Here is an 18,940-nt window from a genome sequence, read left to right on the forward strand (position 1 = left end):
AAACACACATTTTAATGGAAGTGTCAACTTCAGATTACGTAGGTGTTTTTATATTTTGTTTGCTACAAAATGATCCCAGTCATGTTGTCTATGCATATAAGAATTCTGATGAATTCTATATTTAAACTTAACATGAATTTCAAAAGGTAAACATACACTTTCTTTCGAGTACACTTGCCAGTTCTCACAAGCACTGTTCTTGGTTTTCTCTGGACCTCCTTCAACAAGTTTGATTTCCCCCCCAATTCCGAAGCCCCAATTTTTGAAGTTCTATTTATAGTGTCTGCCTTATTGAGTTAACTGCAAATAGTACTCAACATTGAAGACTGGGAGCCAAACTCTAACAGCTGGAAAAAAGACAAAGAAAAGGAATGCAAGGGACCCTTTTAAAAAGCGGGGTATCCAATAAGGAATCCTTCTAGAAGTAAATCTTTCTTAGTAAGAAAAGATATGGAAGTACTAGGCAGGGGAAGTACTTTCCACAACAAATTCTGTATTCAATCATGTGTCTGTGGTGGGAAATGCAGGCAGCTGTCTGTCCATCAGAATACTGTATTCAGTACCTTCAACTTAACCACACAAGTGGCTCTGCCTCTTTGTCAGCATGACAAGAAGAACGTGGCGAAGGCAGCTGCATGTTCTAAATGTAATGGGTGCTTTCTCTTTTCAATCATACAGCTCTTTTTCTTCTAAGATGTAAATTCCAAACTTCAAACCTAATGATGATGATTTGATGAGACACAGGGGAAAAAAAAAAAGAAGAAGAAGAAGAAGAAGAAGAAGAAAATTGGTGTGGATTCAAAGAGAAATTGGAAGACTGACATGAAATTTGAGCTGATGAAGGTGTGAGCGTTTACAAAACAATCTCTTTTTCATGTGTGGATTTTAGCAAAATTACATGCAAAAAAAAAAAAAATAACGAAACATAAGTCTCTGAGCTGCTAGATTGAGGTAATTCAGTTATGGCCTTAGTAGCTCAAAGACTTTTCCATATCTACGTGTTTGTTTTTGTTTGTTTTTTCTTTTTGTCTGATTTTTGGTCTTGTTCTGTTATCTTTTAGTATGCTTTGTCCTTACTCAGGTGAAGCTTCTCCAGGTGTGAGTGTCTCACAAGAGGCGACCTGGCGCCATCCTGAAAGGCTCACATTCTGCACGGGGAGGGTCTGGCGCGCAGTCTGAGCCCCTCCGCCCGCAGCTGTGTGATCTTGGGCATCACCCACAAACTCTCTGTGCCGCCGCTCCCCGTCTATTAAAAGATGCCTCAAACGAGCTGGTCCCAGCAGAGGCAGGCTGTATCTGCCTCGTGGCGTCTGCCGCAAAGCTCCCATTTTTGGGGGGTCTGCAGAGGCTGGGCGCGGGGGGCGCCCGCAGGAGCTGCAGCTGCGATGACTGCGCGTCTGCGCGCATCCTCCTGGGGCCGCGCCGGGCTCGCTCCCGCGCCACCGCGATTCCTCACGAAGATGCCTCCGAAAAATCACTCGGGAGCACCTTGACCTTGACGGCGGACTCCGGGGGGCGCGGATCTGGGCGCCCGCTCGCGCCCGCCGCCCCCGCCCGGCCCGGCGCTGGGTAGGGCGCGGCGCTCGCCTGCCCGCCCCGCCTCCGCGCATGCCCAGTGCGCCTGGCCTCCGCCTTCGGGGTGCGCTTTCGGGCCGGCCGCGGCGCCCCGGGCGGGCTGGGGATGGGGAGCGCGGCCCCCAGAGCGGCGGAGGCGCGGTGAGGAGCCCCGGGGACAGCGGGCGCAGCGCGGCGGTGAGTGTCGGGGGCGCGCGGCCATGGCCTTTCGCAAGAAGAGCGCCAAGAACCCCCCGGTCCTGAGCCAGGAGTTCATCCTGCAGAATCACGCGGACCTCGTCGCCTGCCTGGGGATGTTCTTCGTGCTGGGGCTCATGTTCGAGGGGACCGCCGAGGTGTCCATCGTGTTCATCACGCTGCAGCACAGCGTCTCCGCCCCGGGCGCGCAGGGGCCGGCCTCGGAGGCCAGGTCCCTGTACCAGTACGGCGTCAAGGATCTGGCCACCGTCTTCTTCTACATGCTCGTGGTCATCATCCTGCACGCCACCCTGCAGGAGTACGTGCTGGATAAATTCAACAGGCGGATGCAGTTCCCCAAAGCGAAACAGAGCCGGTTCAATGAGTCCGGGCAGTTCAGTGCGTTCTACCTGGTGTCCTGCGTCTGGGGCACCTTCATCCTGGCCTCCGAGGACTGCCTGGCCGACCCCGCGCTGCTGTGGCGAGCCCGCGCCCACCGCGTGATGACCTTCCAGATGAAGTTCTTCTACATAGCGCAGCTGGCCTACTGGTTCCACGCCTTCCCCGAGCTCTACTTCCAGAGGACCAAGAAACAGGACCTCCCCCGCCAGCTGGTCTACATCGGGCTGCACCTCTTCCACATCGCGGGCGCGTACCTGCTGTACCTCAACCACCTGGGGCTGCTGCTGCTGATGCTGCACTATTTTGTGGAGTTTCTCTCCCACATCTGCGACCTGTTGTACTTCAGTGATGACAGGTACCAGAAGGAGCTCTCTCTCTGGGCAGTCGTGTTCATTCTGGGGCGGCTCGTGACGCTCATGGTTTCTGCCGTCACCGTGGGCTTCCACCTGGCCGGAGCGCAGAGCCCCGGCCCCGACGCCCTGGCCGGAGACGTGAATGTGCTGGCAGCCAAAATCGCCGTCCTGGCGTCCAGTTGCACCATCCAAGCCTACATCACCTGGAATCTGTTTAGCGCCCAACTTCAGAGGTGGGTGAGAGAAGAGGCCACTCTCCAGGCCCCAAGTGGGAAGAAGAAACGGACTAAAGGCCGGTCCTCGAGAAAAGGAACAGAAAACGGGGTGGCCACTTCCAGTAGAGTAGACTCTCCCCATAAGAGGAAAGAGAAATCTTCGTAATGAATTACAAACTAGTGGATTCATGTCCCCAAAGAAGTCTACTCTTGATTAGCAGATACTTTTCTGCACTGGAGACTTTTTGGTTCTTGAAAATAGTTTGTGCTGTCCTTGATTTTTGCTATTGTACTGTGTAATGTATGTTTTTAAAAGCCTTAGAGAGGGGAGAATCATTATTATGAGTGGGGGGAAAGTGATGATTTTTAACTAAGCAACTTGTCCTCAAAATAATTTTGGGATCACCACTGTTTTTTTTTTGTTGTTGTTTTTTTGTTTTTTTGTTTTTCATCTTTGAACCTTTTCCTAATGATTTATAGAGATGACTATACAATTCTTGTGTATCAGTGGCACAATTTCTTGCTTCCACCAATCTTTTATAACACTAGCAAGATGGTCGGTTACAACAATTTTCATGTTCTCTTTCAGAATATAATGAAAATAATATACAGGGGGGATCAACGTCAATAATTTTTCAGTGTTCTCCAATTTCTTAGAATTTTTTTAATTTAGAATTTACAGCTGAAGAAAAGATTTGTAAAGCCACCAAGATAATAATGTGTTTTATAGCTAGTGGTTCATAGTGTTACATCCCCATTAAAGAACCTAAATACTAATGGATAATGTGTGGAGATTTATTGTCATACACCTAATTAATATAAAAGTATTATTGAACAAATACTTATTCTTGTCCATTATAAACAATTGTAAACTGGAAATCAGAAAATTAAATATTTACTGTGAGAAGGAAATCAAACTTTACTAGTTTTCTGGTATGTTTATTAAAACATTCTTAATGAGGTTTGTCACCAGTATCCAAGGCATCTAAGGAAAATATTGTTTAAATTATTTTTAAGAGTAATGTTCACTTGGCTTTATATCTTAAAGAGAAAGTCAGCTAATTACACACGGAAAACATTTCATGCACCAACCCTAAGTAATTTGAAAATCATGCTACTAAATAGTCTTATGAAAGACTTAACAATAATTATAGTGTTGCTTTCATTGGGAAACATTTCTCTGAATGAGATCTATTTGGGGGATATATTTGCATCTTAACAGAAGTACAAAAAAGAAAAACAGTGGGCTGTGGTGGGTATTATATTTTTTTCCCTTTCAACCTTAACTTTACTTTTATTCCAATAAATATGAGTGTTAGTATTTTTTTTTCAGGAGTTGGTGCTTTAAACATATGCTAGGTTTTTTTTTTTTTTAAAGATTTATTATTTTTTAATTTATTTATATAAGCACTGGGTACAGTCAGAAGCGCGGGAGGGTGAGAGAATTCACGAGAGCCAGAGCAGGGAGCAGAGCAGGCAGACTAACGAAATACACTGCTGAGGGGAGCAGCGGGTGTGGCAGGAGAGGTCTGCTGCACCATGTGGGACCCTCGATGGTGGCCTGGGATGGAACTGCCGCTGCAGAGGCTGTGGGCAGCTTCACAGCCCAGCGCTCAACTGCTGCACCACCAGGGGAGGCCTGAAATATGCTTGGGGTATGCCATATATTTCCTATTTCTCTTTTTCTTCCCACTTTGTCTCTTATCACCCTCTTCTTAATAACCTTCTACTTGGTAATTCAACTTTTCCATTCACACTGGTCCATCACACTCAAACCGAATATACTTGTATACAGACCTAAGACAGAAGAACCATTCTTGGTAGCACTTTCTTTTCTGTCTGCCTTGAGAGGTAGATAATGAAGGGAGATCATTTCATTTTTGGCTATAAAATCCATCATTCTATTTTTCCTTCTTGGTAGCCAAGGTTTGTAGAGTTGGTAGTACATGCTGTGAGGTCCACAGTGCAATAACTTCAACCCACCATTGTGCAATTGTAACATGAGGATTTCCAACTTCTCTTATAGAGAATGGTCTTTCTCCCTTCTCTCACTTTTGAAGAATTCTAGTCCGTTGCTTGTAATCCACTCCTGGTAACGAATTTCTTATGCCTTTCATACTTCATTTGCAAATAAGCATAAGCTTGATTCAAACTGGCAAATGGTTGCAAGACCTTTTTTTTTTTCACGTGACTAACAATAATGAGACTTAAATTGGGCTAGACGTTGAATATGGTTAGGTCCCAGATGGATTTTCCTGACTTTGTCCATCCCAGATTGATTCTGTTTGCCAACATGAAGCCTTTTGTAGGCTTCATGTTTGTGTAACACATGGAAGAGAGGAAGAGAAAACCAGATTTCTGGAATTCCCAGATACTAAGAATTACTTTTATGAAACTCAATTCATAAAAGGCCGTACTGTTCTTGTGGAAAAAGGTGCAGCCCCTTCTTGTAAAATCAGAGTTCACAAAAGGTTGCAATGTATCTGAGGAAAATAATGAAGGAGAGTTCTAATGTTAGATTGACTCCAATATAAGAGTTCTATAAAAATGTTCCAAAAATAAATATAAGTGAAATAAATTATGAAAGCAGTTGAAAATGCTTTCAAATGAAATTCATCAAAATATAAACCTCAAAGGCTCTCTTTAAAAAAAAACACATTCTAAGAAAATTCATGCTGTCATAAATCTCAGTAGACAGTTGGATTTCCATCAAAATAAGCCACCTTCAAACAAAACTTGTCATTACTGCTATTCAAGGTATTATTAAATCTCAGATATCTGGTTAAGCATTAAAAGTTGCAAAATTCATAAAGATGTGTCTAATACTTGAGTTTAAAAAAATCCCTGATTTATTGGCTTCATGCTTGCCAAACTTTATTCCTGAAATAAGTCTACAGGTATAGATTGCTTGGGGTAGATTTAAAGTGAATATTCAAAGCCATTCTGATAGCATTTAATTAAAAATGTATCCTCCTCTTCTTAAGTAGTATAGTTGTGTTAATCACTCTATGTACAAGGACAAGCCAGTTGTAGACCCTATTACTTCCTTAGCGTTCAGTCATTGTTCTTGTGCTTTCAATTACAAAAACAGTGAGCGTTGAAATATTTTTTTTCGTTATTCTTCATCTGTATCTGTTTATCTGTAGAGGAAATTATATAATCAACAGTTGCAAAAGTTAATCTCTTGGGCCTCCCTGGTGGCGCAGGGGTAAAGTCTCAGCATTATCAAGCTATCACCATCCACTGTGGCTTGAGTTCAATCCCTGGCCAAGGAACTGACCCACATAGTATAGCAGACCTCTCCTGGCTCACCCACTGCTCCCCTCAGCAGTGTATTTCATCAGTCTGCCTGTTCTGTTCCCTGCTCTGTCTCCGGTGATTTCTCTCACCCTCCCACACCTCTGGCCTGTACCCCAGTTTTGTATGTATAAATAAATCTTAAAAAAAATTAATCTGTTAACTTGGAATAGATTCAGAAAGACTCATTACACCATCACATATTTAAAGCTTTCCTTAAGACATAAAATATTCTCTTATCTCTTCAGTTTGGAAAAACGGCTGAAGCTTTAAGTTGTCACTTAGATCAGTTATATAGTAATAAATTAGTTTCAATTTATTTTATCATATTTATTTTGTAAAAATTAACATAGCTTCGGGATTACATTTCTCCCCCTCCGTATGTGCACATGTTCTGCTCACCCTCTACCCAGCCACCCATGTCAATGCCTCATCTGCTCCCCACAATTTTCCCTCCTCCCTCCCTGCTGTTCCCTCTGGAAATCAATATATATTTTTTTTTACTAAGTCCAAAAATTGTTTTGGCTGTTAAGTTTATTGTAATCATTTAAATTTACTATTATTTAATTATTTATATGGTGCAATGTAATGTTTATGTTTTTTTAATTTTTTTATTTTTAATTTATTTTATTTTTAATATTTATTTTTTGTTTTTTAATTTTTATTTATTTTTTTATTTTTAAATTTTTAAAATTTATTTATTTATATATTTTTTAAAAGATTTATTTATTTATATAAGCACTGGGCACAGTCAGAAGCGCGGGAGGGTGAGAGAATTCACCAGAGCCAGAGCGGGGAGCAGAACAGGCAGAAGGACCGAAGTACACTGCTGAGGGAGCAGCGGGCAGCAGGAGAGGTCCGCACATCATGTGGGACCCTCCTCCAGTGGCCGGGGAGCAGCCGGGGATCGAACCGGTGCTGCAGAGGCTGCGGGCAGCTTCGCAACTGGGCACTCAACCGCTGCGCCACAGGGAGGCCCATGTTTCCGTTTTAGTCTCTGCACCAGAAGTGACATACGGAGTGACTGAGGAGACCGTGTTCTTGGTGGGGAAGCATGCGCGAGACAGTGGCCTGAGTGTGGGGCTGTGTGTGTGAGGGTGGGGAAGGCCTTGTGGCTGGGCATGCCATCCATTGCAATCTGGAAACAGGGGAGACCTGGCTGGTTGAATTCTGTAAAAGTGAGAGACAGTCCTGCATGGAGGCAATCGAAGCTTATACTAAAAGACCTGGTTACCAGACCTTTTACAGATGCTCCCTCTTCTTGAACTTCTCTAGAATTCCAGGAGGTTTTGTTTTCCTCTGCCATTTTTCAATCAAATCTACATTCTGTGAGAAACTAGCCACACTCAGTTCCCCTCAGTTATGTAGACTTATCAGAAACTCATCATGCATTTCCAAATATTAAGTTATAATTTCTTCATGACTGTAGAGTCATTCTTCTAAATGTTGCCATGGAAATCCCTGTAAGCAAATCATCTTTAGGCTTTCATCATCTCTAGCAGTTTTAAGTATTGAGTAAAGATGAAATAAGTCAAATAGTAAGGCAGATGTTTCTGAGATAATTCACCTACTTCTTCCTCTGTCTGTTGTGTTTGGGGCTATTGCATGGTGTCAGCTAATCTTTTTCATGTTAGAGCTTGAAAAATACATGGCTATTTAAGTTGTCCAATTCAGGAAATACTTGCATAATTTAGGAAATACAAATGGGATGGAGTATGTGGTCAAAATTTTCTTGGATTTAAAAATGTCCAAGTTAAATTCACAGTAATGATGTGTATATCTGCTCAGCCTAGAAGTGACTAGAACTGCTTTTAAGGGATGTGGCTACACAATATTTCAGACAAGATGTCTATTTTTAAAAGTAGAAAGGATATTTCCCAAATTAAAAGTAGAAAATGCTCAATGTCATCATCATCGGCACTGTTTATCAAATGAAATCATACCTTTCACAGAATCTCAGCTTGAAGAAAATTTAAGAATATAGAGAACAGTAACTTGTGCCTGATAGGGATTTCGCTTAAGTCATCACACACTGGTATCTCAACAACTCTACCCAAAAATAGATTTAATATTTCCTCCTGTTGCTGTCCTATTTCTTAATTAATTTTTAAATGACCCTCAAATGAAAGCAATATATAGTTGTCAATATTAATACTAATATATAATATATAAGCTTTTTAACATTTAAAAAAATGATGTTTCTAGTTACATTGCCATACATTCAGCAGAGGAAGGTTATAATATGATTAAAATAATGGCTAGGAAAGGCATGGCTAAGCCCTAGCTGTGGCCCTTAAAGCTGTGTGCACTTAGAAACCACCTAAACATTCTAAGTCACTAAAATAAGAAGGGTTTTATCAAACTCAGAAAGCTGCTATGAAGATTGAAAATATCTGCAGAGACATTGCCCTAAGTGGTTTCTGTGTACAGACACTTGTTCATGTATCTCTATATATAATTTTATGATCTATACTTGTATGTAGTCTTAACAAACATGCATTTGTATTTATACATACATATATATGCATATATGCATACACATGAACCTACCTACTTATCTAAGTGGTATAAACCTACCTACATACATCAAAATCACCCAGACTCCATCCTATGAGTTTTGGCAGTTAATGACTTGTATCCTTTATTATAGTATCATTCAAAACAGTTTTAGGGCCTAAAATGTCTCTTTGCTGATTCATTCTTCCATCCTTTATAGATTTTAAGTTTTGGTTTAATACACAGCATTGAGATTTTCCTCATTCAAGGTAAGCGGCAATAGAAGACGCAAGTACAGTTGTCACCATTGGTATATGTAAGTTACATTAGGATGAAAATTCAGTTCTGTTCAAAATTATATTTCAGACTAAATTGGTGAACTTGGTATTTATTTGGAAAAATCAAAGTAGGGATGGATTCTAGGCAACAAGCTTCTGAATGTCAGGCCATATACATTTTTCATCATTGCATTCTGATTAACTTAGTGTCTCCAGATACAGCCTGCTCAAAATTTTTTTCGTGATTAAAAGAAGCACACAAAACTTAGTAGAAGTTTCCTTTGCCATCCTTTTTCTATATTGACTTCCTCTCTTTTTATACCCTTTTCCATTTTTAAGTATTAATTATTGATGTTTGGTTATTGCTTGTCTTTTGTAACAGTCCGAGAGCTGGGATCATGTCTTTAAATCACTAAAGAAACTTAGCATATAGCACAATTCAGTGTAGTGAATTCAGTGGCAGGATGTAATAAAAATGTGTTGAATGATAATCAGCTTAATGTTTTGGGGACTGCATATATGTTATCTACTGGTCCACATAGATCTTACATAAACTAAGCTGTGTGATTTTTAATAATTTGTTCTTCAGCCACTGCAATGAAAACTCTGACTAAGCATTAGACATTTATTTACAAATGTCTGCCGTCTATCTGTTCAGTGGCATTTGTGATTTGTCCAACTGAAATTTGAATGCTTTCTCAATTTAAGAATTAACTTAATATGTCTTCTTATTTGTTTTAACTGTATTTTTGCCCACTGAGGTAATGTTAATTTTTAACACTGTATGTGATTTGGGGGGGGGGTGGGCTCATACCTTTTCAGACCTATGTTACCACAGCTTACCCACCGTGAAGGCCTCCATAATCTTCTGCCACAGTCCACTAGTTCTTCTCACTTCACTCCCCATCCCATCCCTCCACCATTCCTCAGAAGCCTCAATTCTGCAGTCAGATTTCTAGGGCTTGTATTGGTTTAATTTTGACTGTCCCTTTGTTTTGTATTAGTAAAATCATCAGATACCTGTATTTTGATTTGTTTCATTTAACATAATGCCCTTCAGTTCCATCCATGTTAGAATCTCCAATATATGAATTTGATTGTTGATTTGAATGTGCAATAGATATAAGATATGACAGTTGTTTCATATGCTCAGCTGCCTTTTTGTAATAATGAAAAAAGAGAATAATACTCTTTTTTAAGATTTATCTATTTATTTATTTATTTATTTATTTATTTATTTATTTATTTATTTATACAAACACTGGGTATAGACAGACGTGCAGGGGGCTGAGAGAATTCACCAGAGCCTGAGCGGGGAGCAGAACAGGCAGACTGATGAAGTACACTGCGGAGGGGAGCAGCGGGCGGTAGGAGAGGTCTGCGCGTCATGTGGGACCCTCGCTCGTGGCCGGGGATCGAACCGGCGTTGCAGAGGCTGCGGGCAGCTTCGCAGCCCAACTCTCAACCGCTGCACCACCGGGGAGGCCCAGAGAATAATGCTCTTTGAAAAGATGCATAGAAATCAAGATTATATTTGGTCAGAAAATTCTGCCATTCCTTTTAGATATCCTAAGATGCTCTTGGAGATCAGAAGATTGTCAAAACTAAAGACACACATTTGGGAGTCTTCAGCATAAAGATAATATTTAAATCAAGGCACTAAATGTGATCCTCAAAGGAGAGGCCATGAGTAGAAAGAGAAGGTTCACTACTCTGCCTTGGTGCATCCAATGGATAGAAGTCAGGCAGTGGAGTAAGAATCAACTAAAGAGAGTCACTGATGGCTGATGGCAGATAAAAAGGACCAAAAGCCAAGGGTTCTGGGCATTACAGACTCAAACTTGAGGGGTGACTGGTGAATTAGGCAAAAAAACAAGTGTAAACAGCATTGCAGAGCCAATCTGAAAGAAACCTGTATTAGCAGGAGGATCATATTAATTTCATCTAATACTATTAAGAGTTCAAGTTCCTTAAGATTAACAATAAAAAAGTCTGGTCTTGGCAACATGTAGGTCACTGGAGAGGTTAGCAGGATTGTTTTCAGTGGAATTACGGGGTTGAAAATCCTATTGAAATAAATTGAGGAAAGAGTATCAGGTGAGGAGGTGTGAAATATTACCTATATGTTCTCAACAGGTGTCTCTGAAGTGGAGCAGAGAATGTAAATAAACAGTCATGTGGCATCAAAATGGTTAGTTTTGTTGTCACTGTCATTTTTAGGGTGACAGTGACACCCTATTTCTATATTTACTACTGCAAAATAGATAAGATGACAGAGGGGAGAAAGATGGGAGTCACACGAGCAAAGAACAAATTGCATGATTTCTCCTAAGAAATTCATGTTCAGGGGCCTCCCTTGTGGCACAGGGGTTGTCTCAGGTCTATCAAGCTATCACCAACCACTGCCACCTGAGTTTGTTCCCTGGCCAGGGAGCTGACCCACATGGTGCAGCAAACCTCTCCGGTCTCACCCGCTGCTCCCCTCAGCAGTGTATGTCAGTCAGTCTGCCTGTTCTGTTCCCCACTCTTTCTCTGGTGAATCCTCTCACCCCCTGCACATCTGGCCTACACCCCCATTATTCTACGCATAAATAAATAAAAATATATCTTTAAAAAGAGGATAAATTCATATTCAGCATGGACACCTGATTTAAACAGAACATTCCTGAATTATATTAAGTAAATTTCAAGGTTTCAAATTTTTTGACACCCTTTGGAAGCATCTGCATACAAAGATATATATATATATGTGTGTGTGTGTATATATATATATATATATATATATATATATATATCTCCTTCTCTTTAATATATATTTTGACTTATTTATTGGCCTATTGCAGCAGGTTAAAATGGTTATCATTGTCATCTTTGAAAGCCGAGAATTAATAGTTTAAAATATTTGAAATGATGCCATAATAGATACTTTTTTTAAATAGATCCTTTTTTACAGTGCATTTTGTTCTAACTTAAGATAAACACTTTTTTTTTGTCTCAGAAAGAAAATAAAACATATTCAAGTGGGCATGGCACTGAACCAAACAGTTGCAGTAGGCCTTTCTCTTCAGCAAACATAATGACAAGCAATTGGTATCATTCTGGCAGTAGGGGTTGGTGGGGGGTGGATGACCATCTCAGTCAGTCAATTAAAGAACTTGTCAACCTCAGTAGAGGATGATTATCCTGAAAGAACAGCAAATTGCCATCAAAAAGTTACAAAAATGTGTGCAAATACAAATTATCGAACTAAGCAAAACTCATCACTTTTAGTAGCACGTATTCCATGCGTCTCAATCCTAACTAGTACTTTAGATGCCATGGATGCCTCAGATTCTTCCTAACGATGCAGCACACACTGGAAACAGTAGCTACTACTCAGAACAGTGAATGCATGTCACATTGTAAGATTTCAAGTTTGAAAACATTAATTGTGGATTCTGTAGATTTAACCATCTTAGCCTGTGTATGTTATATGTATTCAGTAAAGCCATTTACTCGGAGAAATTCTAGCAACCTCATACATTTAGACTCATCAGAAACTAGCTTTATCCAGGCCACTATAAACTCAGTACCTATGCAGTGCCTTGACTGTGAAATTATTGCTGCTATTTTTGTAGACTGCCAACACATTCCAAGCTACTGTAGAGGCTTGTGGCAGCCGGGTGAAATCTAGTATCTTCAGGTTCCACCTCATCATACTAATTGTTGAAAATATATATTAAAAGACAAATATACAGTTATGAATTCAATTTTTTCCTTAACTCTTCCTATCTTTAAAAAACCAATAGCAAATTTAATATTGTTTATCCAGCCTGTATAATAGTCAATTGTAGCCACATCTAGAACTGGGAAGAAGCACAATCAAATATGCAATTATGAAAATACCAGCAAGCTGCATTTCAGCAATTACTCCATAAGCAGATAATAAAATGATATAGCTGCAATGTACAGATATCTTTTATTGCTTTATTTTGCCTTCTCCTCTTAATCATTTTTCTTCTCTGTCCCTACCTTCCAAACAAACCAAATGCTATAATGGATTTCAAAAGCGCCAGATGTTCATTAAATTCTAAGAAAACAGGAGATCTGAGCTTTACTTTTTAATTGAAGTTCCTATCTTTCAATTTAATTATCATAAACTAGGACTAAAACAAGCTAATGATGATTTGGAAAAAAGAAAAGAAAACTAGGCTTTATTGAAAATCCATGCCAAGAAAGAAAAAAGCCTGCTGATGTTTTTAATCAATTTAATTATCCATGTCAATAATGCTAATTCATAATAAGACATCCAAAGGACTCTGAGATTCATTAACACTACTTAAATATCTAAGTTTACTACATTTCCGAGGCTGAACTTTACATATTCTCTGTTTTATGAACAGAAATATTTTTTAAAAAGATTTATTCATTTATACATACAAGAACTGGGGTGTAGGCAAAAGGTGGGGGGGAAGGATTCACCAGAGACAGAGTGGGGAACAGAACAGACGGGGCAGCTGGTGAGGCAGGAGAGGTCTGTTGTGCCATATGTGGGTCATCTCCCTGGCAGAGGATGGAATTCATGTGGCAGTGGCTGGCCATAGCTTAATAAAGTAGCGTCTTTAACCCTTGCGCTACCAGGGAGACCCCTGAAAAGAAATATTTCGGATGTGATTTTTCCCCATTTGAAGATGGTTTGGAAGCCACAGTCGATGGCAGAATATTCCAATAAAGCAACACAAGCTTTACGAATAGCTTTACAAATAGCACGTTGAAATTTCCATGGAATATCTGGTAAAATCAGGTGACCCGTCCAAGAGAGCAAGGGGAGACTGCAGTGCTGTCCTGGGGAGGTTTCCCCGGTCACCCTGTGAGCTAACCTGAAGGCCGCCCACTGCAGGGGTAGAGCTCTCTGCGATGAGAACTGTCCTAACCTTCCACTCCCTGGTGTCTGTATAAGGGCATTCAATGAAGACTGGGGAGTCATTTCCCCACTTAAAGAAGAAAAATGGATCTCAACAGCCAGAATTAATTTCCATTCCTCAAATATTTATTGGGAAGTTGGTACTTTCCAGACTGTGCCAGACAGGGGGCTGCAGTGGTAATCATGTGCCCAGTGGCAGTGGCTGTCATCAAGTGGCATCCACCCTGAGCACCAGCCGGGCACAGTCTCCAGAAGCTGCCAGAAGGGCGCAGAGTCCCGTATGGCAGACAGAGCAAGTGCAGGTCTCTATCCAGGTCCAGGGCCAGAGCCCAGGTGAGCAGCTGTGCAGGTGCGTCCTGACTTCAGCAGAGCAGGAGCAGGCCTTCGGGACCATGAAGTTGACGTGAGATTAGATCCTGGAGGGAGGAAGCAAACTGAAAGAGTCCACAGCTCCCGAAGTTACTGAGGTCACATTCTCTTTTGGCAACGATGTGGTTGGTGAGACCTTTGAAAAATCCAAAATAGCAAGTTTAGTTTTCAAAAACATGGGCAGACCTAAAGGTGAAGGTATGGTTGTGTGGAAATTGCTGGCAACATGAGAATGTGCAAATTTGAAATGGAGGTGCTGGTCTCCTTCATAGTTTGTGTGAGATTTTCTGAATTTCTGTGAGGTCTGTGGCCTCTGTTTGAGTTAATCCTGGGTGTCCCGATGAGCAGCTTTCTTTACCATATCACTTGTCTCTGCCTCACAGTCCTTGTGAGAGTAACTGACCTTTGAGAGGTCCCCTCATCTGAGTCAGTCTGTGGTTTGTGGCATTATTAACAAAATAACCTCATCCCAGGTTTAGACTGTGGACAGAAGAACTGGGTGAGATAAAGGTGTGCGGCAGGTAGGCCCCGTCAGGGAAATCTGGACTGATGTGCCAGCTCAATCCCCCGCCCCCTGCAGTGTTACCTGGATGCCCTCTGACTAATTCAGCAGCCTTTAAATGTGTAGAGCTGAGTAATATCCCATTGTATATTACTCAGCAATCCAAAAAAGATAAACTCATGCCATTCACAGCAACAGGGATGGAGCTGGAAGGAATCATGCTCAGTGAAATAAGCCAGAAAGAAAAAAAAAAAAAATATCAGATGGTCTTGCTTATAGGAGGAATGTAGAGGATACAAATAAGGGATCATGGAAAAAAAGTAATTATAATAAAGTAAAAATCTAAATTAACAGGCAACTGTAAACTAGTGACATTCTGCAGGGGCGTGTACCAGACAGGGGAGGGAAGGACACAAGGGACTAGTGTGATGGTACATGGGTGAATGGGTGGTGGGAATTTCATGGGGGCTATTCCCTAGATGATAAAGCATACATTGTATAACAATGAAGAATGATGTAAAAAATATATAAAATAAAATTAAAAAAAAATAAATGTGTAGAGCTGCTGCCCGCCAGCATGTATCTTGCAAAATTCTCAGAGATTGATTTTGTTTCCTGGGGAAATGCTCTTTCTTATCTGTTTTCAGGGTTGTTAAGAAGAAAAGCTCTTGCCTTCCCAGTGCCTATAGGCAGGCTTGGGGGATGACACAGCCGTGCCTTTTAAAAAACATTAACAATCATTACCTAAATATGTTTTCTTCTGAAATTTTCTAGTAAAAAATTTAGATGGCATGTATTGGGGGATTTTAGTACTGACTGAAGTAAAATTAAAATAATAGTTCTAATAGTTTTAGTTTCTTCTGTTTTATCATAAGAAAATAAATTTGTCTTTTTAGATATCCCCATGCATTTTTGCTTGATATGTTTTACCAAATTACACAAGTCCCTAATAAAAAACAGTTTTGCTGTTTTCACAGTAGTATATTCCCTTTACAGTTAACCATAGTTAATCTTCTTGGTGATTATGAGCATAGTCCTAAATTCTTAAATTTAATAAGATTTCCTCATTATTCAATTTCTCTTGTATCCCTCAATATCTTAAAAATTAGAGGTGAAGCACAAATAAACAAATTCCAGCTGTTATAATTATTCACAAATAAGATAAATCCTCCATTTTCACTTCCAGTTAAGACTATTTTATCAACTTAAATGTGTGTAAATATATATATGCTCAATATATACATGCAGGTGAATATATATATATATATATATGAAAGTCTAGAAATTTTGTATGTTCTTTTAGATATCCAAAATATATGCAACTACATTTAAATGGCATTTTTAGAATAATTAGATTTGTGTTTTTTTTTTTTTTTGCTATTTATCATATATAGCAACTTATCAAAACATCAATTTCCCCAAATACATCAACGCTTGGTGACTATTCATACTAGATCTGACCCATAATATTATGTTCTGATTATGGCCATTATTGCAATTGCTGTGCTGTTTAAATTACATGTTTTGATCAGTATTTCACTCATAAACTCTAAATATATGATGGAAACTGAAGTTACTTCTAGAAATGAGTGCATCTATTTGTAAAAATGCTTGTTTACTTTTCAAATTGTATAACCCTGTTCTCACTTATCATGAAAATGGTATTTTTAATAGGCAAGAAATTGAGCTTCGTTAGGGGTTAGCAGGAGAGAGGTGCGATATAATTACAAGGAATTATGATCAGTGCTCCAGTGATCTCCTATGGGAAATATTCCCTGTAATATACATTTGGTAATAGTAAACAGCTTATTGTTCATTATCTTTATCAGCTTATAGTCATAATGGGTTTAGATCACTTATGGCCAATTAAACCACAAACTACTTGAGTACATTTTTATGCTTCATTATATGACTTAAATTCCACAGCATAGAATGATGACCTATTAAAAATATCACTTAAGCCTGATATTTTATTGATTATACTTAGTATGAAAGGGTCATTCGACTATGAACCGAGCACATGTTGACTGAGTCCCTCCTGTGCTCAAGTCTTCGGCTAACAATGAGAAAAGGCAGGCCATCCCCTCATTGACAGAGACTGGTTACCCAGCAGATATAATGCAATCCTCTGTGATTGCAGCACTCATGTAGTTAAATGGGTAATTCACACTCAGGGTGAAATTAGCCTAGGATTTTTTTTTTGAAGGAAGAATGTTAAAGAGCTAGTGTCTGATGAGAACTATAGGAGAAAAAGAAATGAGTTCATTTAAACAATTTATACATGTTGTTTTCAGACAGAGAAAAGCACAAGGAAAGGCTCAACCTTGAGAGAGGGCACAGTGGTCATAAATACTAAAAAGATTGTGAGAAGTGAGGAAAGGTAGGAAGACTATTATACTAAGGCATGTCTATGATCTGTAAGTGTTACAATGAGATGTTTTACCAGGATGATCTTCTGATCAAATTTTTATATAAGGACAATCAATGGCGGTAAATTAGGGAGTGAATTGAAGGGGCTGAAACAATCAGTTCAGAGTGTTTCATAGAACTTTCCAAAAGGGATTCTTGCATTGCAGACAAAAGTAATAATAATAATAAAAAAAAAGAGAGGAGCAAGGTTCAAAAGCTGTTAATAGAGTGTTCTCAATAGGACTTGGTGCTTTTATTTTTTTATTTATTTTTTTAATAGAGGCATGCTTTATTTATTTGTTTGCTGGTTTGTTTGTTTGTTTTGTTTATACATGCACTGGGTACAGTCAGAAGTGCGGGGGGGTGAGAGAATTCACCAGAGCCAGAGCGGGGAGCAGAGCAGGCAGAAGGATCGAAGTACACTGCTGAGGGGAGCAGCGGGCGGCAGGAGAGGTCTGCGCACCATGTGGGACCCTCCTCCGGTGGCAGGGGAGCAGCCGGGGATCGAACCGGCGCCGCAGAGGCCGCACGCAGTTTCGCAACCCAGCGCTCAACCGCTGCGCCACCGGGGAGGCCCAGGACTTGGTGCTTTTAGATACGTATTGTGAGAGAGTGTTAAGGATATGGCCTTCCAACCCACTGGCAAAGGTAGTTATGTTTGTTGAGACAGAAAATACAAGAGAGGTGAATTTATGGATTAACTTCAATTTTTGAATATGTTTTCAGTTCGGATGTTTCTGAAACAACAAAATACAAAAATAAAGATAAACATTACCAACAAAATATATAGATAAGGGTCAACATGGGGAGAAAGAACTCAGTTAAATGTAGATGTGCTTTGTAAAATCCCCATCCAATGGATGAGAATTAAGTCTCCTTGCAGGATGAAATCTTGAAGAATGCATATGGAGGGGGGAAAATTAAAAGCTTTATCATATCTCCATAGAGAAAAATATATATCAAATAATCTTTGAAGGGAGCAAAGATTATACTTAAAATAGTGAGCAGTATTTCTAGAATGGGCAGGTGGTGGCCTTACCAAACCAAATACCTAAAGCAATGAAACCAACAGGATTTTTTTCTAAGAACACTCTTCTCTGTGGTCCAACAAAATGCACATTCTGGGGTAAGAATTGGAAACAATAAGTTGGTTAAATTATTTACCAGAATGTCCCAGAAAAATGTGTAAATCATTTCTAAAACTTATTATACAAATCAGTTAACACCTTATAATAAAGGGAATAATGATTAAGTACTCACAGAAGCAGTGTCATGAATATGTGGGAAATGACAGGAAAAGAGGTATACTAATGTCAATACATTTTATGTACAAACTTCACCCTTTTTGTTTTTTTTATTTTCATGGAACTTACATCTCAGAAGGAATTCATTTTACCCTTTCATGTCTACCTCTGAATGGAATTTCTGAATTATTGACATTTACAAGAATATTCTAAAAATATCTTAATAATTAAGAGAATGAGGGCCTCCCTGGTGGTGCAAGGGGTTAGGATGCAACTTATGAAGCTAACCGCAGCCACTGCAGCATGAGTTCGATCCCCAGCCAGGGAGCTACCTGCATGGCACAGCAGGCCTCTCCTGACTCACTGGCTGCTCCCCTCAGCAATATATTTCAGTCAATCTGCCTGTTCTGTTCCCCACTCTGTCTCTGGTGAGTCCTTTCAACCCTCCCCCAACACCACACCTCTGGCCTGTACCCCAGGTCCTGTATGCATAAAAATAAAATAAATCTTAAAAAAAAAAAAAATGAGATTCAGTTTCCCAGTAACAAGTAGCTGGTCTCACAGCCATTCCCAGTACATAGACAGACACACAAACACATCACATAGTTCTGAGCTCACGTCCTAGTAATCACTTCCCTAAACCAGACACAAAGTAGCAGCTCGCACTTTGACAAGCAGAGACAATTTACATGTTGCATCAAATATTATTAAGTACTGCTG

The 18,940-nt window shown here is 40.0% G+C and overlaps 2 protein-coding genes across 7 annotated transcripts in view; both read left to right on the forward strand.

Moving 5' to 3' along the window:
• Positions 1 to 18,940, forward strand: part of LOC119243609 (uncharacterized) — a 782,255-nt gene that overhangs the window by 727,953 nt on the left and 35,362 nt on the right. Inside the window, exon 14 of one of the 6 annotated variants that reach the window (XR_008551533.1) lies at positions 679 to 752. The exons of the other annotated variants lie outside the window; for them this stretch is intronic. The gene's annotated coding sequence lies outside the window, so the exon portion shown is untranslated. Of the gene's footprint in view, positions 1 to 678; positions 753 to 18,940 lie in introns of those variants that run through there. 6 annotated transcript variants of the gene reach the window in all.
• TRAM1L1 (translocation associated membrane protein 1 like 1) lies at positions 1,747 to 3,629 on the forward strand. The gene has a single exon (XM_037508256.2). The coding sequence runs from the start codon at positions 1,776 to 1,778 to the stop codon at positions 2,886 to 2,888; it is 1,113 nt and encodes a 370-aa protein (XP_037364153.1). The 5' UTR covers positions 1,747 to 1,775; the 3' UTR covers positions 2,889 to 3,629.

This window comes from Talpa occidentalis, unplaced genomic scaffold (genome assembly GCF_014898055.3).
Source record: "Talpa occidentalis isolate TD23 unplaced genomic scaffold, MPIMG_talOcc4v2.1 talOcc4.13, whole genome shotgun sequence".
In the NCBI taxonomy this organism is placed as follows: Eukaryota; Metazoa; Chordata; class Mammalia; order Eulipotyphla; family Talpidae; genus Talpa; species Talpa occidentalis.

Bases quoted from the DNA above. Each gene is read 5' to 3' on its own strand.
- TRAM1L1 (XM_037508256.2), top strand. From the start codon at position 1,776: ATGGCCTTTCGCAAGAAGAGCGCCAAGAACCCCCCGGTCCTGAGCCAG.